The 26,148-nt window shown below is 39.1% G+C and overlaps 1 protein-coding gene across 1 annotated transcript; it reads right to left on the bottom strand.

The window, feature by feature from the left end:
• Positions 1-219: 219 nt before the first annotated feature.
• Positions 220-25,620, bottom strand: crlf1a (cytokine receptor-like factor 1a). The gene is made up of 8 exons (XM_046851885.1): positions 19,083-25,620; positions 16,890-17,168; positions 14,456-14,585; positions 13,712-13,881; positions 11,718-11,875; positions 8,239-8,407; positions 6,211-6,392; positions 220-3,271 (listed from the first exon to the last, which is right to left on the bottom strand). The coding sequence occupies exons 1-8, from the start codon at positions 19,186-19,188 to the stop codon at positions 3,248-3,250; spliced, it is 1,218 nt and encodes a 405-aa protein (XP_046707841.1). The 5' UTR covers positions 19,189-25,620; the 3' UTR covers positions 220-3,247.
• Between the last annotated feature and the right edge of the window lie 528 nt (positions 25,621-26,148).

Below are 26,148 nucleotides of genomic sequence, written 5' to 3'. Positions count from 1 at the left end.
GGATCTAAAAGGTATGTTTATTTAAAACAATATACATATCTTTGTTTAATATTTCTTTTTGTCTATCAAACTACAGGTCAAAATGTCTAAAAGGAAAAAACAACATAAGTAGTTTTTCTCTCTCTTTATTTCAATACAACTTTTTTATTATTACAAATTATACTATCAGACATAACTGGAGAAAAATGTAGAATCTTAGAACATTGACATGGAAACCTGACGATCTGTGTTAGAAAAATCTTTGTTTATTTATTTAGAAAATTTAATGCACAATAGAGAGAATATAAATGAAATTATGCTGAAATTTCAACATACAAATTCTGCCAAGATCTGGCCCAAATTGTGACCCAGAAATAGTGAAGAATGTTAAATATTTATGATTTATGATGCAGATTTTCATGCTTTCTGTTCTTCGAAATTGTTAAATATAAAACTAATTTCAGTGTAGAATTTCATGTGTATATGAACTATAATATCATAAATTGGGTAGTGTAAAATTTAGCAAAATTCTAATGGTTCAGAAAATTATTTTCAATTTGCTGGTTGTTGATTTTAAATCAAAAGCAAACATTTGTGTGAAATTCACGGACCTTCTTATTGTATCGCAGTCATTTAAGAGCAGTTATATGCGAGATAGGCTGAAAGTCACTTCCAGGACAAAGTCAAAATTAACTAGCTGGCTAATTAATCAGGTTCCTCTAAAAAACTAGACTTTTAGGATAATTTAACAAACTTTATCATAACTATTACTTAATTTAAAAATGTCATGAATGAAGAAAATGTTGTTTTATTTTTCACTGTTGTGTAAAATGTTGATAAAGTAAATAAAAATTAACTAGTTTTAAATATTATTCTATTGTCACATAATTTAGCTTCTTTCTTAAAATAAATGCTTCAAAAAAGATTAATGATTTGCAAATAAAATAAGACAATTTCAAGAGCAAAATAAGTAAAATAAGTAAAACCTATTTTACATACCTATATATAAAATATAAAAATCAATTTAAAAAAGTCCCAAACTTAGCTAGCTAAATAAACAAGCTTATTGAAAAAATGTATTTAACAATTAAGCAAACTAACCCACAAAAATAACTAGAGTTATAGATCTAAATAGATATCTACATAGATCTAATGCACAATATGCAACTAGCTAGCTAATTCAATACCTAATGTACAATATTTAACCAGCTAGCAAATTGAACACCTACTGTACATTATGTAACTAGCTAGCTAATTTAATACCTCATTTAACAATATGTAATTAGCTAGCTTTTTAACTAGCCGAGGAACAAATTTCAAACATGACTTACCATATTTACATTCTTTACATTTAAAAGAAAAATGACATAGGAGGCAAATAAGAGTCCTCCTCCTCCTCCTGTGTGAATTAGTAATGATAAAAAAAACACACAAAATCTCCTAAAAGTACAAAATACAACTATATATTTTTACACCAGAAATACAAAACTGCAATGGTCATGTACGTGATGTTCAATATTACAGTTTAATAATTCAGTCAGTCATATTATAAACTACCTACTTATAACTTAAGAGCCAGAAACTTTACACTTGTGTGTGTTTTTTTTTTTAAATACGCTGATACAATTCGGTACAAAAAAATAAAAAGCAGTACAATTGTACATAACATTACATACAATTATTTACTAACAGTCCCAATGCTGCAGAGCTCCATTGCAGTTTATGTTTTTGGAGGGATAGGTGGTTGGTGGTTCTTTGGAATTTCAGCCACAAAGGCGGAAAAAAGAGGAAAAGGATTAATCCACTGCTGAATAAACAAAAACGGTGAGCCAGTCAGTCCCGGCCGCTTGTGATGTTTAGCTTGAGTCCCGATGCAACAGAAGTAGAAAAAGTGAACTGGGTAATTACGACAAAGGTGAGCATCAATAAAAAAAAACATTGGGTTACTCAACAAAATACTTCACCAATTTTTGACAGCTACATACTGAGAATGAAATATCAAAAATAAAAAAAAAAATCCATTATTGAAAACTTGTTTGGAAATGTTTTGAATTTGTGAATGAGCTCATCTGCATATTTCAATCTGCGAGGTATTTCAAGCTTCGAGGTACTGCAAAGAAGTAGACACTCGTGCCTGGTTGAAAGTAGGAAGAGAATATCACAATATTTTTTGCAATTTTCTTTGGCAGTAGTTACATAGTAACAAGCATCTGACTGTTCAATTTGTTAAATAGCTGCTGAATGTTATGGTTTCGTTTCATTTCACTCATGCAAACACCTGCAAAAATAGATACACTATAGGGACAAAAGTACTGGAACAGCTGAATTTTCAGCCTATACGTGGTTCTTCCTAAAACCTTTAACACACTGTTGGAGGCACAGAATTGTATAGGATGTCTTTAGATGTGGTAGCATGAAATTTTCCCTTTACTTGAACTAGGAGGCCCAAACCTGTTCCAGCATAACATAAAGTGCACAAATCCAACAATGTAGATCTGCTTTAAAGTGGAAGATCTTGTGTTGTAGAACTCTGACCTCAACCCTTTTGAACACCTTTGGGATGAATTGGATGGTAGATAAATGATCGCAAATTTCCACAAGCACACTCAAAAACCTAGTGGAAAATCCTCCCAGAAAAGTGGAGGGGATTATAACAGCAAATTGGGAATAAATGTGGAATAGGGAATGGGCACATGACAACCTTAAGCTCAGGTGTTCACACACTTTTGTCCATATATTTGATCCATAATTACATTCTTAAGAATATATTCCCCTTCATTTGTAAAAATGTGGAATGGTTCATTTTTTTTTTTTATATAATGAAGGAATATTCCAACCATATGACCCACAGCAAGATTACAGGTATCTTTGGCAAAACACTTGTGAATAGAATATCATAAAACATTAAGGCACCGGTTATAGATATCTTATGTGATGTCATAATATCATGGAGTGTCGTCATTCTCGGGAAACAAAAAATGTGCAAAATCCCCCAGCCTAAAGATATCCTCCATCTGTCATGGGTTATCAAACAAATGTTACAAAAACACGGCTGGTTTTCTGTAGAGATCATAAAAAAAGGCACTTTTGTAAATATATAAAGTGTCCAGTGGAATTGAAATCTCGTGTTGTTCCTTCTGAAGTCGGTTTCCGCAGCAGGACTAACAGCTAGTGTGTCAGGAACAAGAAAACTAGCTGTCCCTTCCCAGCCCACCTCAGCAATCCCCCATCTTGTCCACTGATTTAAGCAGCCAAGGGCGTGACATCGCTACGATTTGTCTCCTTGAAGAACCTGAATAGAACAAAAAAAAGTGATGAGTAAATCGCAGGTACTGAGACTCAAAGGTTTGTGACCGACTGATTGGCGGGCGAGCTTTAGAAAAAAGGAATGCACTGATCAAAATACTTTAGGGGGGGTCAAGCTGCATTTTTAATCACAAGGCTGCATTTTAAAGGCTTTGCATTTGGGTGGTATAATTGCTCAAAGGTTCTGGAAAACTTCATGCTGCGCTGGAAGATTAGAGGCAGCCGTCCCCATTCAAAAGTTCCTCGGTCGCACGGACAAACGTTTAGCATGTGTCCTTGCTCAAACTCAGAGACCACAGCGTACACAAGGGGGATGGGGGGGGGAGACGTAGACGGTTAGGAAAAGTGGCTAATGATCTGTCGGTCATGTTCTTTGCGTGCACTTGTGAGCGCAGACCTGTTGTGAGACAAACCCTTTAGCCATTACCAAACAAAGAATTACCACAGAATCGTAAAAAGAAATAAATAAATAAAGAGAGAGAAAGAGATGCGAGTGGCAATTTTGTTGGGGATTACGACTAGAAATTACCACTAAAGACAACAACAACAACAATAACAATAATAATATAAAAATGTATATAAAAAAGTTACAGTAATAAAATAAAATTAAAAATGACGCTAAAATACATCAAAAGAAATGTATAAATACTATTAACATGAAAATGACAATAAAATACAAATATTAATCAATAAATGCATACATTAATTAAATGGAACAAATGAACAAAATGTATGTAAATAATGGTGAATGATAAATAAAAAAATCATTAACTATAAATAGGTGAATAAATAAATAATATGGAAATTATAACACAATTCTAAATTAGGAATATTAATGAATTTAATTCTTCAGTTCCGTAAAGCTGCTTTGAGACAACGTCCGTTGTGAAAAGCGCTATAGAAATAAATGAATAAAATAAAAATGAAAAATATTAACTAGAATAATACTCATTTATAATAATGCCACATCAATACACAACTTATTTCTATCCTAGGGTCCGTTAATATGACCCAAAATCATTTTGTAATAATTATATTAGTATATAATAATATATTGTCATTGACTTTTTTCGTATTAAATCGTTAACTCTACAGTTAAACCGTATAAAGTTCTTTCTAATCCTAAACTAGAGCTTCTGGAATATTCCCTGTTTCTGTCATTCCTGTCACACACAAAAAAAAAGGAATTGAAGAGCTTTTCTTACGGCCCACACTGCGTTAGAGCTGGGAGCGATTATCTAAAACACCAAAAATGAAAAAAAAGGAAGGAAAAAAAAAACAAGACGAGGGTTAAATACTCAGTATTTGTAGATTCATCGCTTCGAGTTAAGCTGAAGAAAAAAACACACTTTGGAACTGACCCCGAATTTTCTACTTTGTTAGTGTGTAATTCTGAGCTGGCCGTCTCTCCCCCGGGCCCTGCAGAGATCACTGAACACACACCTGGATCTAATATTCAGACGCTACTGTCCGACGTTTATTTATTTTGTACTCTATTATGCGCTCGGTCCTGTATTAATAAGAAAAAAGGAGTCTAGACAGCACAGAATGTCTGCTTGCTCACTTGAATATTAAAGCACATTCTGGAGGATTTCGTCTGTATTTATTGTTTTGTCTGAGAAGTTTGTCTCAGCTATTCACTTTTCTTTTCCCCCCAAAATAGTTTATTATTTACCCATAATATTTTGTCAGGAGTCTTAGGGCATATTTGTTTACGTATTTTGACTGTATCTATTGTTTTGTCTGGAATATTTGCCTTCTGTTTTTATACTGTTTGTTTGTTGCTTATAGTTAGTATTTATATTATTGTTTTGTCTGAATACACCACAAGATTGGTATGTGCTTTTTAAACATCTCTTTAAACATTAACTCCCCTTTTTTTCCATTATTACCTTCACTCTTTTGGGAAGATGAACTAAATTTTGGAGTGTGCGTGTGGAGTTTTGTGCTCATTTTGTTTCTTGTTTTTGTCTGTTTATTTTGAAGGATTTTGTCTGTATATGTTGTTCGGTCGAAATATTTGGTCATAATATTTGTTTGTTTTGGAATTGGGTGTTTTGGCATGTTTTATTATTATTTTTTATTATTATTATTATTATTATTATTATTATTATTATTATTATTATTATTATACAGCATTATTGTTTTGCCTGAATAAGATGTCAGTATGGATTGTTTTGTCTGTTTCTAATTGTTTTGTATTTATTATTTTTGTCTGCATGCTTATTATTATAAATATTATGGTTATTCTACTGTATTTGAGCAGAATACGATGTCTTGGTTTTGTTTGAATTTATACTTTGTATTTTGCCTTTACTTTTGGTTTCATCTGAATCTTTTGTCTGGATTATTTTGTCTATACTTAATGTTAAAAGTATGAATATTTTTCGCATCTTGTTTTAGTATTTTGTTTGTACATTTTGCATGTACATTGTACATGTCAGAAATTCGTCTGCATATTTTGTTTTGTAAATTGTTTGAAATATTAATATTAGACTTTTTGTTTATTTCAGAGCTGATAATGGACTGTTTTATTTTAGTAATATGTGTGCATTTATTAGGATTTTGCCAGTTTTGTATTTTTTCTGCAAATGTTGTTTTGAATATTCTTCGTATATTTGTGTTTAATTTTGTTCTGCTTGCAATATTATAATTGATATTTATATATGTATAATTTAGATGTGCTTATTGTGTTTTTTGAGTATTTACTCTTTTTTGAGTATTTTCCGTCTGTCTTCTCTCGTCTGCAAATTTTGCTGAATGCTCTGTTTGTGGCTATTGTTTAGAACATATGTGATTGGGTGGAAATGAGGTAAGAATTATCTCTCAGTGGTTAAGATGTTGGACTTCCGATTGGGAAGTGTGCTTGTTGTAAGCAAAAAAAAGGAGATATTTAGTCTCTGCCAAATGCTATATCACATGTACCTGGTTTCGGGTTTTGTGAGACTTTTGCAGCCAGACACGCCACTGGTCGTACTGTTTGATGCTCATAGCACTGCAGTCGGAGACGCGTTTGCGCACCCAGCTGAAGAACTGCTTCAAGTCCTGACGTAGCGTTGAGTTCTGCCGGGCAGCTTTGGAGTCGCACGAACCCACCATTGAGCGTTCTGAATAACAGATACAAATACAAAAATGTCAACGGTGATTTACTTATGATGATCAGCTTGGCCTCCTCCCCAAATTACAGAAGATCCAAATCCATGAGTACCTCACTATCAAGAGCCTAATTCTTACTTGTATTCGGGGGTTTGCATGGGTTAGGTACTAGTTTTAAAATAAGGGGACTGCTTCAAACTTGTGTCATTGTAGGGTCCGGAAGGGACAAACTGAACCAAGTCTATACAATGTACAAAGTGTGACCTATAAGCAGGTATCATCAATTTAATTTCCTTTTAATTCTCACCTAAGTTCATTTGTTCATTAATGAAAAATGTCTATGCATCACGTCCTAATTTTTGCTAACTTTTTTTGTTGTTCAATCTGCACCATCGAAGGAGTTTCAGTTACTTCTGCAACGTGTGCAAGAGTAGGTAATTTCATTGGGTTAAAAATTCATACTGTGACGTGAATTGTTGAACTTTCCCAGCAGGATAGCTTGTTCTGCCAGGCCCTGATTGGAGTTGGATGATAGACAATGATTGTTTGGGTCCAAGCTATTTTCAAAACCTTGGCCAAGCTGCAGCAAAAAATCCCAAAAATGATGCACGAGTACCAGAAGCTATGGAAACATTGTGGAACGGGGAAAAGAAAGGCAAACGGTCGCAGCAGGGAGCGAAGTAAACCTGGGCTTTAATGAGATAATAGCTGTAAGTGGGTACAGAAAACTTACAGCCAACACTAATCATGGCAATAGGAGGTATTGCTATGGAGTTTATCCTGGAACTGTAAAATAAAATGACAAGGCAAGTTAGCCTTGTTAAAAAAACACCTCCTGGGTCTTAAACAAACACAAGACGTTTTATATCTAGGTTACTGGCTCAAGTCCGTTCATGGACCCAAGACCAATTCAAATGGTTGGACATTTCAACCAAACTCCCTATACCGTTTCCCTACAATCCACGGTGTTACTGTTATCGTATCGCACCGGTTGTCTCCCGAATTACCTCTGGGTTTTCTTTCAGTTTTGGGCCACATATCGAAACCCAGGGACGGCGCAAAAAAATAAATTCAGCTTCACTTTAAATAAATAGCGTCTTTAGTCGCTCCAGATGCGGCGTGTGAGTTACAGGAAGCGGCGGAACGTGGTGGGGAGCTAATCTGTTAATCTTCAGAAAACAGCCTTTCGAAACAAATGTATCAAATGCTCCCTGCGGCCACTTTCTGGCGAGCCGCAAAGTGGGAAGAGATGTGTGGGACGTGTAATCTGTTTCATGTGCGGCAACGGGTTTTTTTAGCTGCCGGATTTAGCACTGTCTCGAATGTGTCTCCCATTAAACCACGGACTGCAGGACACGTACAATATGTGGCGACGTGATGAAGGACGAATGGTGTCTCAATCCTGCCGGGGCCTTTCTTTCGTTGTGTTTTTTGACATTTTGCTCGATGTCTGCTAGCCATCAATTTTTTTCCCGTTCATTATGTCATTATTATATGTTACGCTGGTTTGGTGTTGTCAATTACCAACATGTAAATATTCCTTTTCAACCACTAGAGGTTTCTGGTCAGGATCATTTAAATCCACTGTGCAAATCTCAATTTGCTTCTAATCCATTTTTAAATACGTTGAGGCTTTCTACACATTACACATGAAGTGGTTCATTTGCAAATCGAACTGACTTTTATTTATTTTTTTAGACTGTGTTGTGCATATCTGATTTGCATTTTACGAAGCCCACATAATACCAACATGCACACAATCTGGATTTTTGCCATCTTAAAAAATACATCCTCTCCCAGATCAGTCCTCAATACCAATTGCAACAATCCAGCAACTCGAGCTAAAGCATCTCTTACCACTGTGTGGAGTGGATGCTGCTGTTGGGTGACTCCAGTCACTCCAGATGCCTGCCTTCCTGGATCCAAGGATGCCCACTGGATTACACCGCACCTGCACGAAGTATACGGTCCCCGGCCTGAGCCCAGCCAACCTGCAGGACGTCTGGTTTCCCATGTCATCAACCACCTACAGCAAGAGAGAGAGAAACCCAAACAAAAAACGTCACATCAAAGACCTAGATACACACACACACACACACACACACACACACACACACACACACACACACACATATACACACAAACACACTCACACAGACTTGACTGATAGGCCCCTGTTTACGTTCCTAAAAACCAGACCATTCATGCTAGAATCCACAAAGCAAGCTGGCACAGGCTCGAGTGTTAAGCAGGATACAATAATCTCTCGGAGAGAGGATCTGACATGTATCCTCGAAAGAAGTTAACACACACATACGCATAACACAAACACACACACGTCAGCCTGAGACAGTAAACGATACAGTCAAACACACGCTGCATGCTGTTCTTAGCCATGCACGCCTACTTCGCCCCGAGAGGAAAATCTGTTATCTATTACTTATTACAGAATGAGTAATTGGACGGGTGAAGACGGCACCAACAGCTTACAAGCGGCAGCCGAAACCCAAGCCAAGACAGAATCCTTTCGTTCTCCTCCTAATTTGCTTTTCTAAATATTCCATATTTGAGAGGAGGGGACGACTTCCAAATGCAGGAATTCCTGTGCCTCGGAGCAGCATAATAAGCACCGGGGCCCCATGTAATTTTTCACAACCGCGACCGTCCTGATTCGGCCCGTGTCCGCCATCTCCCTTTTCCTTTACAAAAAAAGCAACAAACATTCGAGCATGCCGCAACCCGGCGCGATTAAAAGTGTCATGCCGTGCTCCAATTCGTCACGGGGCCATCATTTACAACCAAACTGTTGAATGCTAACAGACTTGCTGGGTTAGCAGCGTAGCCCAGGGAATAGGACAGGGAGACACGCCGGAACAGACACCTTACATCGTTTTAAAAGGAAATTAAATGCATAAAAACCTTATAATCGCGTATTGGTCAATTTTGAGGAAGAATCGGATCTCCTAGCAAAAGGAAAAAAAATAACGGTACGTGGTGTTACGTGTTAGCTAATCTCTCGGGCCTGATTGAGAGAGAACCTGTCTGCTGATTGAAACCATACAAAAGAAGACAAAGAACGGTGAAAGCTTATTTCAAGGCTGTGTTTTATGACGACACAACAACCGGAAACCTCGTAGCCTCCTGTTCCTCCTGTTGTCATGAAACCGACTATTGAAACTATGTACTCGGTGTACCATGAGTTAGCCAGATTAGCCAAGTACTTTCATCTGAAGAACTCAAATAAAAAAACGCAACCTCTAACACATCCAATTATATATATATTATATATACAGTCCCCCCCAGAAGTATTAGATTGACAAGGCCAATTCATTGAATATAAGACAAGAATTTTTGTATTAAATAACATAGAATTTGACCCCTTTGGGGGCAAATCATGCCGCTTTTGGTTGAGCAAAAATTATGGAAAGGATCAAGCAAATTAAGGTGAATAACACTTAATATTTGATTGCATGTATCATTTTGTCCCATAGACTCTGTTCCTCATCTTGGCTTTTCCTTTTGTTGTTAAAAAATGCAGACTATTTAAGCAAAATCCAAGGTTTAACCCAAGAATAAATGTCCAGAGCTATTATTTGTCAGTGAATGATTTGTCGGTACACCTCAGTTACATCTTCCAGTGTTTCTGATTACTTGAAAAATGGATAAGTCAATCCCAAATAACAAATCCAATCAATTATCTCTAATAATTGTTCAGACTCATTCTGTTTCATGCATGGTCCAATGATTCTTTAGTTATTATGCACAATTAATATAATTTGATCATTATCTTATATCATATCTGTCCTTTTATTAAATTGAGAAATTGTTGCAGCTTCGAGTGAGTGTGTGTCGCTAGTAAGGATAGCTTGCTTTGCAAATCTGCCGACAAAGCTTATCATTTAACATGTAATCAAGCAATATTATGTAACAATAGCAGCCATTAAACACTCCACAAGAAACAAACTATGAAGGCACAAAATAACTTTTTTCTAAAAATATCTTGTTTGGCTAACTGTTAGCAGTAACAGCATTGCTAGGAGTAATATTTTTATTCATATATTATGTGGTAATTTCTGCACGTTTATGTACAGTTTGAGTTTGTTTGGAATTCATGAACGCAAACTGATGTATATTTAACAAGTAAGCGAGCAAGGGGTTAAAGATCTTGGTCGAAAGCCTAGCAGTGGTTCTCTGGAAAAGTCTGGGATTTATTCTCACAAAATTTGTTCTCGGATTCTTAACTCACTGGGGCACAGTTTAAAGCCAATATGCTTTCAAGCTCAATCCTGTAACACAAAGCCAAAAAGTATCCTTCAAAGAATCCTGCTAACGAATGCTTCTAATGACAGCTAGCATACCGGTGACAATTAGCACAACGCAAACAAATCATACAATCTGGTCGACCGCTTGGGTGAAGTGAACTCAACTAATGACGCCTGTCTTATCCTTCCCTTCCAATTCCTAACTTTTATGTGGTTTTTTTTCCATTTAGAGTAGATTCTTGGCACAAGTGGTGACATTTTTACAAGGTGCACCGCAATAAATCTTTCCCTTATTTCCCTCTATAATGGAACCCATTGTAACTTTAACCAAGGATATTCCTATCACCCTTAGGACAAGATTCGCATACCTGGGTGCCATGATTCATTGGGAAGCCGATGGTAAGCATGTGTTTTTGATTCCTATGTGGGAGATTAGCCTTATGCAGTTAGGGGTTGAACGTTTTTGCCCCGATAAAACGTGGTGGTGGTAGTATCTCTGCAGTCACTAAATTCCAAACTTTGCTATTAAGTTCACTTGGAAAGCCAAACAACAACAAGATGGTCTAGGTTTTATTTCTGCATTACTACACTTTCATACAGAAGCTCCACAAATCAGGGAGAATGATGGATCTCTGACTCTGGCAGAGAAAAAAAGCGAAGAAAAAGAAACATTAAGCAGCGTTAGTTAAAACTGTTAAAGCTCTAGGATATCGAGTTTCGGCCTAATAAATCTAAACCCCTCTTGCACAAAAATCTGATATCATCATGAATCACTGAAGCTAGGTGTCTGCTCAAGATCCTGTAAAAATATCCTTAAATCTCTAAACTCCCACATGGCAAGGTTCCTGCTCGTGCAAAGAAAAGCCAGAGGCGTCCTCAGCCATTCGGGCCGACCTCTAAAATAAACCTCGGCTTTCGCTAATAAAAATACTGCAGTGAAAATCAATCGGCCATCAAATAAACGGCACTGTCAATCATCCGATGAACTCGGCAAGCGGTTCAAGATAGATGGATGGATAAGGAGGCAAAGGAGTTCCGTCCAAGAGAAAAGGTTTAAAATAACAGGCCAGTTACCTTCCACTCAGTGCTGTCTTCAAGCCTGTAGCGGATCTGATACTTGGCCTGGAAGAGATAGTCCTTGAGGGCAGGCGGAGTACCCCAGCGAACGGTCAGCTGGTCATCCAAATCACCAACGCGACTCACATGCACGTCTGCCGGAGGATCCGTTGTCACTGGACAGGATAAGAAACTATAGTTTATATACAGTACACTGCATAGACACTACATAGACAAATGTTTGTCGACATCTGACTATTAGATTCATGTGTATTTTGTGAACACCCCATTCCACATTTAGTATTCATTTGCAATAATATAACCTCCACTCTGCAGGAAAGATGTTTCACTAGATTTTGGATGGTGCTTGTGGAGATTTTGCTCATTCAGCCACAAGGGTGTTAGTGAAGTCAGGTACTGATGTAGGATAAATAGGTCTCTGATGCAGTCAGTGTTTCAATTCATCCCAAAGGTGTTCAGTAGGATTGAGGTCAGAGCTCTTTATCAGGCCACTCAAGATCTTCCACTCTAATCCATGGAAAGCATATCTTCATGAAGATGGCATTGTGCACAGAAGTGCACAACGGTGCAGGAACTGGTCTCCTAGTTCTAGTAAGGGGGGAATTTGGATCTAATGCATCCAAAGGCCTTCCTTTACAATTGTGAAATCACACAGATAACTGGAAAATTCAGGTGACCCAATTTGTGTCTATGTAATGTATATTATTTCACTACTCAGGGTGATAATGTATAATGTTCTTGAATCTGATTGGTTAAAAGGTTCTGGCTTCAAATCCTTGATGCTGGACTTGTATGGTGAACATTCTAGAAAATCCAAAGCACAATAATAAATGTTAAAATAACAGATGTCTTTCCTTTTAAAACAGCATTTATGGAAGGAGTTTCCTGTGTCTGTAAATTTGCATGTGTACATATGTGATGAGCATGAACCAATAAATAACAAAGTAGTGGAGGAAAAATAAATTGCTGGCTGTTCCACGTCGCCTTGGAAACGTTTATTTTGCTAGCATGGCCGCTTGTTTTCCTTAGTAGAATGACGAGTTGATGGAGGATGAAAAAAATGATGCAAATCAGATGCTACGGGCTTCACACTTCATCACCACATCTCGGCCTAATTGAACACTTATGGGTGGTTTGAGAGCGGTGGGTCTAGTGAGAAAGAGCAACAGCGGCAGCACTCTCGACCTTCGTGGATGAAGAAATGACGTTGGAAAGAGAAACTCTTCTTGTGTTCATGGGTACGGTATGTGTAGAATACAAATGGGGAGCAAAGTCGCTTTGTGCTGTTTCTACTGTACTGAATTTGTGTTCCTTCACCACATATCATGTGCAACACTCACTTTACATTTCCTTCTGGGATTTGCTCCTAGGTTGCACACATGGCTGATAACATCACGAAAAATGCAAAGAAGCCTTCAATTGTGTAGTAAACGTGGAGGCGTTTGGGTGTGACGAGTGCGTCATGCTTCTGGTATCACTACTGCAACACCCACCTTCCTGTTCCAGCTGTTTGCTCACCTCTGTTCCTTTGCTTTCCAGGTGTCAGACATGCATAGGATCCAAGATCCAAGTCGTAAACTGGAGCCTTTTTAAAGAGCTCTATGATGAATAACCCTTTAACCCTTCCACCCCCTTCCTACCTAAGTCTGATTCTGATTGGTAGATATGGTAGAGGTAATGAGGGGAAAAGTCAGCTGAAGGTCAGTGATAAAAGATAATAACATGCAAAATGCATTTTAGAGACTTGCCTTTAATGTCACATGGACATTTACTCGTAGCCCCAAGGCATGTGTGGGTCCAAAAACTTCCATTCTCATATATTGACAAAAAACCCCCAGGGTCAATGAGATGACACTATCAAAGGAACAAGGTAGGTGTGGGACAATCCATCACACACTTTTTTTGTCCCTCTTTCCTCTAGTCGCCCGAGTGACACTGATGGATCAGAGGTTACACACATTCAAAATAGTCGAGCCACTCGAGACACTCACCCACGTCCAGGATGTCTAGGTTGATGACGTCTGAGGTGGCACTCCCAAGTTGGTTGGAAGCCTCCACCCAGATTTCATAGGGCGTGAAGAGGGCGAGATCGCGTGGGATGTAGCATGTGTATGGCTGTCCTCCGCTATAGTCATCACACTCTTTTTCCTGGCCGTACCATCTGTGCAAAAACAACAACCACAACAATGGGTTGTCCATCAGAACGCATTTCCACACTAAGATTCCGCTATTTCGATAGCTGGTTTCAGGCATAATTTCAAAAACATCTAAAAAAAACAACTGTTTTTTGACCACCAACCAATAAACGGTCGAGATATACAGTATGGCTGATGCGATTTGTTGGAACTTGAGCGAATTCTCTCTGGCTCAATAAAAAATAAAACGTATATGTAAAGCTTGCAGCATCCTGTGGAATCGTAAAAGCGTGAATAAGTGCCTCCCGCATTCTTTTCTTTCCGTCTTTTTGAATAACCTCCCTTTTTTTTTTGCTCATCAAAAGGATTAGTGCAGATCCGGTCTGAGAGCTTCTCAAACACCCACAAAAACGCCTTCGGGGCTAAAAAGAATAATTCGTGCAAGAAAAAAGCGCTAATAATAAACGGTTCAGTGCAAATGGCTGGAAGGTTGTAAGTTCAAATCCTGGAATAAATGTAAATATAAATAAAAGATAAAACAGCCATCGATGACAAATCAACAAATTCATGTATGTGTGTGAGTGTGATGTGGGCACTTACTTCAGCTTGTATTTGAGGGTGTATTTGGTCTTAATGAAGGTCTCGCCCTGACCCCCAGGAGCCCATTTGCAGGTAAGATCTTTTGTGTTTCTCGACCAGCACGTGAGGTTCACGGGTTTCTCCGGCGGCACTAAAAGAACCCAAACGGAGAGAAAAACAAAAAACAAACAGAAAGAGCTTTACTGATTTCATCCTGCAATGTTCAACCTCAACACTGCAAAACAGGCTAATCCAAACACAGACGATGTCTCCTGAAATCTTCGTATGGAAGCTAAACTACTGATTGTAATCTGCGTCCGCGAAACATACGTTACATTAAGAAGAAGAAGGAGGACACGAAAAAGCAGATCTTCATCGAGATCCTGAAAATAATGGCCCGGGCTTTAAATATTTTCAACAGCGGATGAGCTTTTTCAGCTGCCATCCTCGATTAAGTTCGGGAAAGGCGCCAAGATTCCATTCAACTGAGAACAAAAGGCAGGCGGTGGAAGTGTCAGAGGCTGATTAAGGCTAAAAGACACCGAGGACGAGACCTTGGGAGCTCAGGAAAGAACGGGACATAGTACTTTAACAAGCGTACACAGCGTGGCTCCGTCCCGCAATGTCAGTCTGAGAGGACGCAAGGAATTTTCCATATTGTGGACCTTTCAGCAAACTTGACATTCCATCTTTGGGAGATGCCGATCGGCCGGAGCGAACTCACGGGTGCCAATTGCAGCGGGAAACCCAGCAAGTGTCTTAAACCCGTATGCCGAAAGCTTGAAATACTTGCAACAACTGCACTGACCAGAAGTCTAATTCCACTGTCAGTCTTAAATAAACTTTTAAAACTGAAAAGAAAAAAACGACCCCAAATTCTATTTGAAGTCCCAAGGTTTTATTGGAAGAGTAAAAACAAAACATCAAATGTCTAGCACAAAATCTTGACATTTAATTTTTCCTGACACAATTTGTCGGGGCCAATAACCATTTGCAGCTGCAAGTTAATATCACTTAGCAGTAATAATTGTTTTCATGCAGCATGCCTGACTTTACAAGGCAACAGCTGGGCCAATCGTTTTGCTCGTCGGACACTACCAAGCATCTCCGACCGCTTGCGCTTACAACATTTCTGACACTCTTCATTGAAGGATGTTGTACCCTAACACAGACTCCCAGAATCCCCCAAAAAATTTACTGTTTCGGCAAATGTTTGCTCGCCTTAGAAAGCAAAGAAAAATGCTCCAGATTTTACGTTACGGCAACATTTGTGGGTTCGGTTTCAATTGGGTGTAATCTCATGAGCGCGGTATTCCAAAGGGAATCCAAGAAAGGGTGCGAACTTTTGGATGCGATGCATAGCAATATACTTAAATGCCCAATTTGTGCCCCCCTCTTGGATTTTGAACAGGAAACCGCAGTTTTTATTTTACAATCTACACACCTATGAGTTTCAGAGTCATTCATTTGCCATTCACGATGCATCTGGAACATCCGTGGTATATAACAAGTGCTCACAATTGCTAATGTCGTTAAAAAAAAACAAAAAATGACGTACTTCGAGCCTCTATTCAGTCTCTTAAAAGCGTTTCCAGTCATGCCATTATGAAACGTCTAATAGCGGTAAATCAAGTTAAGAAGTAAATGCCTATGCCTAGTCATTTTGACTTGTTCCTACTAGCTGTAGCATTATAGACCTTCTTTTTTTATGGCCAAACACCTCTACTCCCTCCTGATGTGCCTCTCTTTTGTTTCACTTTAGTCCATACCTAACATTTTGACAAGATTACAAAATTACACGCCCCAGTCCACTCACCTTGACTCACTTGCCAGTCTAATCACAGATATTTGACGTCTCTGAAATGAAAGACTAACCGAAATGATGGTCCATTTCCTTTCAGAGTGGAATTCATTCTCGGATGTGACTCAGAAAAGTCCAATGGCCGATCAAAACCAGCTTAAAAAAGAACCAACTACCAGGACCGAAAGAAAAAAAAAGAAGCATGCAACGTTCCACCTGTCTATTCGCCTAATAAAAAAATGCAGAATATACAGACAGGTAAAGAAAATTGAGGGACAAACATGTGGCATGTCAGTATGAAAGCTGCAACGAAAAAAGCAAAGATTTGTAATAATTTTTAGAACGATCCAATATTCGGTGAACCTTCATGGACTTGTCGGTAGGGGGTGGGCTCATCCCAGAAGCGGTTTTAAGATATAACCATGTAATGACAATGCTGAAATCATGGTTCGACGAGGTCACCAATAATTTAGTGCACAGCTGAAGCAGGGACTGGAATTCCGGGACTATTACAACGACTTGTAGCTATTGTTAGCTATATTTTAAACAGGCCACGCCCACAATTTCTCATTTGTCTTGTGCATACAGCCGTCAACGGTTTTCCAGAGTATTCGACACCACCCTGCTCATGATAAACCATGCAACAAGACTTACTGCCCACGTAGAGACAGGACCCGGCAAGCACGTGCCCCCCGCCGCTGTGACACACCAGGTTGTCGCCCGAGCGCTGCCGCGAGCCGCTCAAGTTGCTCAATGTGACGCTGACGACGCTGGGGCTGAGCACGCTGTAGGTGTTGCTGGGAAGCCGTCGGCCGTTCAGCGTCCAGTACAGCGAGCTGGCATGTAGTCCGTGGTCCGTTCCGACAGAACACGTGGCGGTCAAGCTTGCACCAATCCGAAGGGCTGGGTCCTGAGGGTGCACGCTTGCCATCGCTGGAAGGACGGATACAGGACAAAAGGACAAAGAGCGTCCACAAAAAAAGGTACATTAGGTCCTGTTATTGGTGTTATTACCACTAACATCATCAGCAACTTTTGTTCTCGAACTAGAAAATGCAGCTGGTCACATCAAGAGAAAACTGGAAGCGCAACATCCTTCGTCCTTATTGACTGTTCCGGAGGGCTGACGCTGCAGACTGCTTCCATGACCTCACCACATCAATGATGCAATGTTTTTTCTTCCTTCCTACAAATCTCCATAAAGAAGCTGTCACTATAGAAATGATCGATTCATAAATAGAGATTATGCTTGAATTACGTGTGTAGCCATTTTGTTCGTAAGGTATCCGAATATGAGGCGCTCCGGATATCAATTATTGTCAATACCAACTTTAATGTTGATGTTGCAAATTCGCATATACTAATGTCAGCGCAGAAATCATCTTCGAATTACTTATACACACTCACAGCAGCGATCACCAGTTTTCTCCTGAGCCCGAACAGGAAAACTCAAGCACGTCGTTTCGGAAAAAAGATTCGGAAACAAAATCTAAAAAGGTCCTGTGGGGTTAGCATTAAGCAAGACGTTCTAAAACCAAAGCAAACATGCGGCAGCTCCGGTTAAATCCCTCGGATTAAGCACAATTCAGAATGGTGCGAAAAAAAGGGGAGCTACCTCTGACGCCGTCATTCAGCATTCATCATCGGTGCATTAAAAGGATACGATCAGGCCTACGGTCTTTCGCCTACACATGCGTTTGTGTCTGTTTATGTTAAACTGAGGCCAGGGGAAAACCACTTTGGCTTACAAAAAAAAAAAAAAAAAAACGTGTGTTGCCACATTCTCAAGTGCTGTTAAGTCTCGCACCTGATGAAGAGGGTGTGAATACAGTCAGGCTTAATTAGCCGTAATTAGTCTTTTTTTTGTTTTTTTGTTTTCACACCTGCACACGACACAAAACGGCTGGAAAAGCGGCACAAGTGCGGAATCCCTTATACGAAATTAACGGCTTAGAAGCGGGATTAACACCTGTGGCGGCGGGAGGGAGGCAAAATCCTGCTGGGCCCAAATAAACACTGGGGAGAGTCTGGGGAAATCATTTGATATATACGATATATATATTTGGACAGGTTTTGATGTTAAAGTCCTTATGTGCAAGTACTAAATAAACGGCTTCCGTTCCTTCTCTCAAATGCTGCAACGTTCCGAATTTTCCAAGGCCATTCTTATGAAATCACGTTTTTGAAAAGTACGGAATTTATCCTCGTGCCGGCCCAAAATGTTTTTAAACCCAAAAAATATGACAGCAAATTCAACTCTTGTACGTCAACACGTAGACTCACGGTGTATAACGTACTAATATTACTGTATTCATGGATGCAAAAGGACCATGGAACATGGATGAAATGGACCATTGGCTGGGAATGAAACGAATCCTGATTGTGCTTTAGATCATTTGCTGTCGGACATTAAGGAAATCTGCATGCACACTTTCACACACTCAAACACACACACACACACACACACACAGAACTGTCAGTTGGGCTGAATATTAGTGTGACCTACTGAGACCTTGAACTCATCACCACTTCTTTTTTTTCCCCTCTCCCACTTTTGCATTGTTTTGCAAAATGAGAAGCTGATGCTGAGTTGACAAAAATGTCAATTTTTTTGTTTTTTTATTGTTATTTATTTATTTTATTATTTTGTTGATGTACAGATATACAAACACTGTCTCAAAAGTTTTTTGGAATGGTCCTAAGACTCCAGAATACGCACGCACGCACGCAGGCGCGCGCGCACACACACACGCACACACGCACACTCGCACACACGAATACACGCAAAGGCATACACGCACACGCGCGCGCATACCAAAAAAAAAAATCTCTCCTACTCCTACTCACGGGTGGAAGGGAGCGCGCAGTGTGCGCCGGGAGCGCGCAGCATGAAAAACAATAAGACGATCATGTCCCGGGACGCGCTTCTTCTCCGCGTGATCATTCCCTTCATTCCCTGGAAGCCTGAGATCCTTGACTTCGGGACTGATAGAGAACTCCTCCTGGGATTTCGAGATCTTCTGGAGCTTGTAGAGGACGCCTCTGATCTGCTTCTCCCTTCTGAGGTGTTGCTACCGCAGTCTGGACTTTCTATCTGTCTCTTTTTTCATAAGTTCTCCCCCCCTCCTATTTTTTCTTTGGGGGAAAAAAAGATGATGATGAGGATGAAGGATGGTAAGGATTTATCCAGCGCGCGCTGACGCGACACGATGGCTCGCTCGTGCTCCTTCGTGCCGTTTGGTCATCGTTCAGCAGGACGCGTCCAAGTTTATGAGAAGCCAGTAGAAGCACCAGTGGGCGGGGAGCTCGGGCTTTACAAGCTCCTCCCACTCCGCCCTCCACCTTCTTCCTCCTCCTCCTCCTCCAACTTCCAACCTCCTGCTGTTTTTTTTTTCTTTTTTCACTCCTCTCACTCCATGTTTTCTGGGGGCCATGGGAAGCACACTGAAGGTACATCATGGACTGATGGGATTTCTTCCTGCCACATCAAGTTCTCAGCTCCTGTAGTTCAGACTTTGTTTTTTTTTTTTTAAATGGTCAGAGGCACGTGATTAGACCAAGTAAAAGTCGTGGACGGAGTACTCCATCCCTCTTTTACAGCAAACAACAACAACAAAAAAACAGTATCAAAGTACCAATTCACAAGTCAGTTGAATTTTTTACATTTCTGAACTTCAGTAAGTTCTGTATCCTGGTCAGTGTTGAAGGATCCCAGGACTCGTACACAACTAGTGCTGCCAATCCACCTACTGGTACGTCTTGCTAGGTAGGAGAATTCCAGAGAATAAGAAGGAAACCCTTGTGGAAAATTGAAAAAGAGAGTAACCCAAGCCCAGGATCTGAGGAACCGAGATGGCAAAGCTCCACTACCACTGCATTAATTCACCCACTTTGTATACAATGGAAAAAAATGTTGGTGCACAGTGTGAATGTATTCATCTGCTTCTCAGGTCCATGCTAGATTTTAACACAGCTGGTCCCTGGTGGTCTAGTGGTTAGGATGTGGCGCTCTCACCGTTGCGGCCCGGGTTTGATCCCCGGTCAGGGAACCAACCCCAGCCGTTAGGGTTGCACAAGCCTTAGTGCCGGTCGCAAGCCCGGATAAATGGGAAGGGAATCCAGCGTAAAAACATGTGCCAAAACAAACATGCGGATGATCCGCTGTGGCGACCCCTAATGGGAAAAGCCGAAAGAAAAGTAATTTGCAAACTAGCTAGCGTTGTAACTAGCTGTGAAGGAAAGTATATGTGGAAACTACGTAAAAACGAATCAACTTGGCCTCCAGGAGCAGTAAACTTGACTTGAACATTTTTCACTCTTGCATAGGCGTGAACTTAATACCGCAGTTTGACCCCCGAGAGCTGAATTTTTTTCACCTTTTAAACAATTGTAGCCGTTTTAATAGAAGACGCGCATTCGCGATTCCAGGCTTCATCCGAAACAACAAAGCGGGAACGATACGTCCTCTTCTTCCCCCCTCCGGAAATTAACCCCCGCTCTTGGGTCATATTTAAAAAGTTAACGTATAATTTAATGTAGCCCATCATAATTTAATAGGATATGAAAACAACGCAGTCTCCGGGGTTGTACACAAGTTTTAGGAGTTTCGTCTCGAGATTCATCTGGAGGACATCTGCTTGTCTTTTTATCCAGTCAGTTGTAATTGTTAAGTTATGTAAATGACACTAAAAGGGATGGGGGGGGACTTTTTGCGGAAATAGGAAAACCTATTACATGGCATTTAAGGGGAAAAAAAATGCATGTTCAGTTATGCTAGTAAAGTAAAATGCGGGGCATGACCCGAGTATGATAATATGCAAATGAAAAAAAGCCATGAAGGATTATATGCAAATTGAATACAAAGTCAAATATTTTCCTCTACTGTGTCCCATTTATTTTGTGAAGGACACAGACCTTTTATTTTGTCGCTTGTAATTATTAGGTTTTGTCAAATTACAGACCAGAGGGAAGCGAATGTTGTCTGTCTGTCTCGGAATCTAACATGAAAAAAAAGGAGACAGAGAGAGAGAAGCAGGCCTAAATGAAAATCAGGTTCATCAGTGGAAACAGAGCCGCTAGCCTCGGTAGATGTCATGACCACAGTTTGACTAATGGCAGCTGCGGGTATTCTGAGTTGGACGCCTTGGACAGTGACTCACATGCCAGTGAAAGTGTATGCGTGCTGAAACAATAACCGTAGCGGTCGGAGTGTCCGAGGGTCAGCAAGACACAATGCGGTGCATTATCTGTAGCAGACAAGCCTTTTATTTGGCTTATGTTTTACCGCTTGTCTCGTGTCCGCCGTGTCTGGTAAATGAGTGAGTAGTCTTCCTTTCCTGTTACTTTCCAAAGTAAGAACATTGCTATTCGAGGTCCTTGAATGGGCCAAGCACAATACATTACGCAGAGTTATAGCTCTTCAGGGAAATGTCATCTCAAAAATGAATGACACAAATCTGGATGACCAAATGGTCCATTGTTCCAAGTATTTACAGACTGTATAAAGGTCTTTCAAATGGAAAGTTCTTTAATAGAAAGTTCCTTAAAATCTCTGTCCAGAGCTTCTAAATCTATAGCTCGGTCAGGCATTTGTAGGACATTAAGCAACACAACTATAGACTAGCCAAGACCAGGTCAGGATGGGGTCTTAAAGGGGTCAAGTCCAAGTCAAGTCAAGTACAAGCCCAAATCAAAGTAAAAATAAGATCTATTGTTAATTCCAAGTCCAAGGCAAACCAAGATCAGGTCAGGTTGGGGTCTTAAGTGGGTCAAGTCCAAGTCAAGTCTAGCTCAAACCCATATTAAAACAAGATTAAGTCAAGATAAAGTCTTAATTAGGTCAAATACAAGTTTAGTCAATGTCAAAGTCTGGATAAAAGCAACAAAAATTCAAGATCGAGTCCTAAGAAGTTCAAGGCCAAGACCATTTAAGTCCAAGCCCAAATTAAAGCAAGACCAAAGACCCCCAAATTCTTTTCAGGATCAAGTATCAACTTCAAAATTCAGCTTGTTGCCTTCATTAATGCACTGCACCAATGATTACACCATTATCCGTGCATCTGTAAGAGAAGACCATATTTAGCAAGACCATTGTCCAAGTGTAAATCCAAATCCAAGACATCACTCAAGTCCTACAGGTGTAGAAATGTGCAATTTGATTGGCTAGACTACATTGTCTGTCTTTTTTTTTTTTTTTGATGATTACCAGTTAGTTGAAATAATGGTCACATGGACTTGGTTAAACTCTGATATAAGCTCTTGGCTGGTTAAGCTCTGACATATCTTTTTAATATTCTGAACCATTATAACCCATTTCCAATACATTATTAATCAAGGCAGGTTTGGGGGTCTCTATTTAGGATTAGTTGTAGCTTAGTCTGTGGTAAATTTTGTGTTTTGTCTTATATATCCACAAAATCTTTAGCATCCACAAGCCTTTCACAATATTTAAAAGTAATTGACTTTGAATTAAAAGTGCTATATAAATAAATACCATCATTTATACTGTAATTTGTACATGGAAAGCTTGATAGATTTTATAGTTAATCTCTGTCTACTTGAGGCTTTTCCACAGATTCCCAGAAGAACCTCAACTCAAATCGCTGGCTTTGGAAAATGGCATACTGTCTGTTTAGCACAGCAGATTTTGTTGATTGGGACAGATGTAAGTGGGTTAAGCTTGTTATGCAGAACATAATGATCTCGCTGTCAGGTAAGCGTTCAAGCACAAAAAAACCCTCACTAGCAATCTTGCATTATTTGACTTGACAGATTTCTGGAAAGCCTTCTACCACGACTCAAAAAAAAAAAAAAAAACCCTTTCCTTTTTTCTTTCTTTAAAACGCTGTCCTTACCTCTGAATGTTAACTGATTAATGTCCATTCTGCACTATAGTGTGCTTCAGGAAAAGTCGTTTTTATTTCCGAGTCTTTAAAAAAGCACCTAGCTGGGACTAAGATGGTAAACCCAAATTGGAAGGTTTTACATCCCAATTTGGTGACGTTCAAACGGATGGAAGTTATTCTACGAAGACCCGACAGAATATGATTAGAAGGCTGACGAAGTACCTCATTACAGAACCCAATGGGAGGCCAACAATGTACCCAATTACGTGGTCCTGAGATACGCCAACCCGATTGCATCCAAGTATGAGACTTTTTAATAATGTTCATACTTGTTCAAACTTTCCCCGTAAACAAGTTAGAATCTACGAGCCAATCCATTCTCCAGAAGTCCTTCTTCGAGACAGCCGACATGAACGTAATGAGATGGGGGGGGGGATTGGCTATTTGGGATGCAGTGATTTAGTGGGTGAACACTAGCATGTGGAACGCATTATCCCACCGTAAAGTTTTCAGAGGCAGGCGGGGAGATGAGGGGATCAGGAAGGGTGGGGATTTTTTTTTTTAAGATTCTCTCCAGGGTCTCAAGCTCAGTCCTGGATTTGAGTGTGAAAGTCTGGCTTCTCCATTTTTTTTAATCACTTGGCGCAACATGAAGCCGATATGACAGAACGACAGTAACCACGATCATCCAGCTCAGACTGAACCTCAATCTGAACCCAGACCGGGAATTATTTTTCCAATAAACATCAACAGGGACTTTTTAAATTAACCAGAAAGACTCCAGTGCTAAATCCTAAATCAGACCATTTCCTTTCTAATGCGAGAAGACAGTTAGTGAACCCAGTGGAGCAATCCACATTGATTGGGAGAAAGTGTTTGTTTAAAATAAAGTAGAGGAGTTTCCAGGATGTAGCCATGCTGCATCTACACACCACGGAGTTTTGATACATGATATTAGTTACGGGGTTATCTGTAAGGGACAGAGAGAAGCCAACGAGGCAGTAGTCAGACTGGGATTTGCAGAGGATCTATTCCTTGCATAGTTTCAAAAGCCAGCTTTGGCATTCTCTGCAATAATGCGTGACAGATGCACTTCGATTATGTACTGGCTGCTGGTGGTTTTGAGCAAATGTATAGACAGGAAGTGAATTTGTGTATTATGGATTGGATTCTCCATTCTCTATGAGTATTTTCCTAACAGAATACTGTTTAAAACAGCTTGTTTGCTTGTAATATGTTATTAAAACTGTGATACATAACGCAATGTTTGTTTGTTATGTAACGTTACATTACATTATGTTATATAATATATTATGTTGCTTCAAGTTGTTACATTATGCTATGCAATGTTGCATTACATTGAATGCTGTATTATGTTGTTACATTACACTGTGTAGTGTTACATTACATTGTCATTCATTACATTGTTATATGTTACACTGTTATATAGTATGTTGCATCATATTATGTTACACTGTTTCATTACGCTAGGTAATGTTGCATCATATCGTTAAACATTGCATTGCATTATGCTGTGTGAGGTTACATAGTTATATTACTTTGTTGTTTTACATTGTTATTTGATGCACCATGTTATGTTACACTGTTACATTATGCTTCATAATGTTCCATTACATCATGTTAAGTTACATTGTTATATCTTGTATTATGCGCTGCTTCATTATATTACATTAAGTTGTATAAGGTTACATTACTTTGTGTGATGTTACATTATATTTGACCTTATGTTACATTGGCATGGTGTGTTAAATTATATGTTACATTTGCCTATGTCATTTTACCTTAAGTTACAATATGCTATGTTCTGTTGCATCATGTTACATTGTGTTATGTTATGCTGTTGTTACATTACACTGTGTAGTGTTACAATTCATTATGTCATTCATTACATTGTTATATTTTACACTGTTATACAGTATGTTGCATCATATCTTGTTACACTGTTACATTATTATTATATTATTATACATTAAGGTTACATTAATTTGTGTGATGTTACATTATATTTGACCTTATGTTACATTGATATGGGATGTTAAATTATATGTTACATGTTACATGTTATATGTTCTGTTGCGTCATGTTACATTGGCATGTTATGCTGTTGTTACATGGTCCAAATCTGAATGGTCCAAAGGTCTTGATTCCTTATGTAACCATTTTTTTTATGTCCTAATGTTACCTTTACAATAGTAACAGCTAGTACAAGCACTTTGGATGAGTTACATACTTTAAGACTAAATAATAAAAAGAAAAAGAAAGATCTTGTTATTTAACTTACAGTTAATGATGTGGAGATGTTTATGTACGGAGTCTCCATTTTCAGCATAGTTATGAAGTACAGGTATGTTCAAATGTTCAATAAGAACATTTGATTTCAATAAAATAAGGGGGATAATAGAGAGATTGGTTCGAGAATGACTGTTTATAGGTGCCTTATATAAGAATAACAAGACCTAACATGATTCACAAATGTTCTACTAACCTGTACCTGTAAATGGCAAATAAAAAAGTACGATACTCCACCATTTGTAAAGGCATTTTTGTCATTTGTCTATGAACGTGTTGCTATTTTACATTTCCCTAACATGGCGTACTTTGACACCAGGCTACGCATTAACTTTCTTTCTTTGTTCTCTATTGTTCCATAGTGCTATTGTCTAAACAGGAAATCTTCAAAACGTCACACATTTATTATTCTGTAGATATGCTGTCCGGGGATTCACCAAGCTAACTTCCTCCTTTGTTTTCGGCCGAGCTGTTCCTTGTTGCCGTTTGCTAGGCACCGCTAATGCATATGTAACGTAAGCATTTTTGTTATTAAAAAAATTGATGACCTCGACATTGAAAGGGCATCTAACCACAATTGCACATATTTTATTTACAATTTGGTTGAGGTGAAATGAAACGCATTACATTTACAAAACCAGCACAAAAAAACACAAACATTGGGGTCTACATTGTAACCCGGATTATACCATAAAATCTTGCACTGAGAAGAGCCTTCCATTTGGCCACTCTGCCAAAAAGCCCAGTCCAGATCAGTG

The sequence above is a fragment of the Silurus meridionalis genome, chromosome 6 (assembly GCF_014805685.1).
Source record: "Silurus meridionalis isolate SWU-2019-XX chromosome 6, ASM1480568v1, whole genome shotgun sequence".
NCBI lineage: Eukaryota > Metazoa > Chordata > Actinopteri > Siluriformes > Siluridae > Silurus > Silurus meridionalis.
The sequence above is the reverse complement of the archived record's forward strand: the minus strand, read 5'-3'. Positions and strand labels throughout refer to the sequence as shown.

Coding starts and splice junctions, on each gene's coding strand:
- crlf1a (XM_046851885.1), bottom strand. CDS start 19,188: ATGAAGGGAATGATCACGCGGAGAAGAAGCGCGTCCCGGGACATGATC. Junction 11,876..13,711: donor CCTAGACATCCTGGACGTGG/GTGAGTGTCTCG, acceptor TATCCTGTCCAG/TGACAACGGATCCTCCGGCA. Junction 8,408..11,717: donor AAGACAGCACTGAGTGGAAG/GTAACTGGCCTG, acceptor CTCTTGCTGTAG/GTGGTTGATGACATGGGAAA.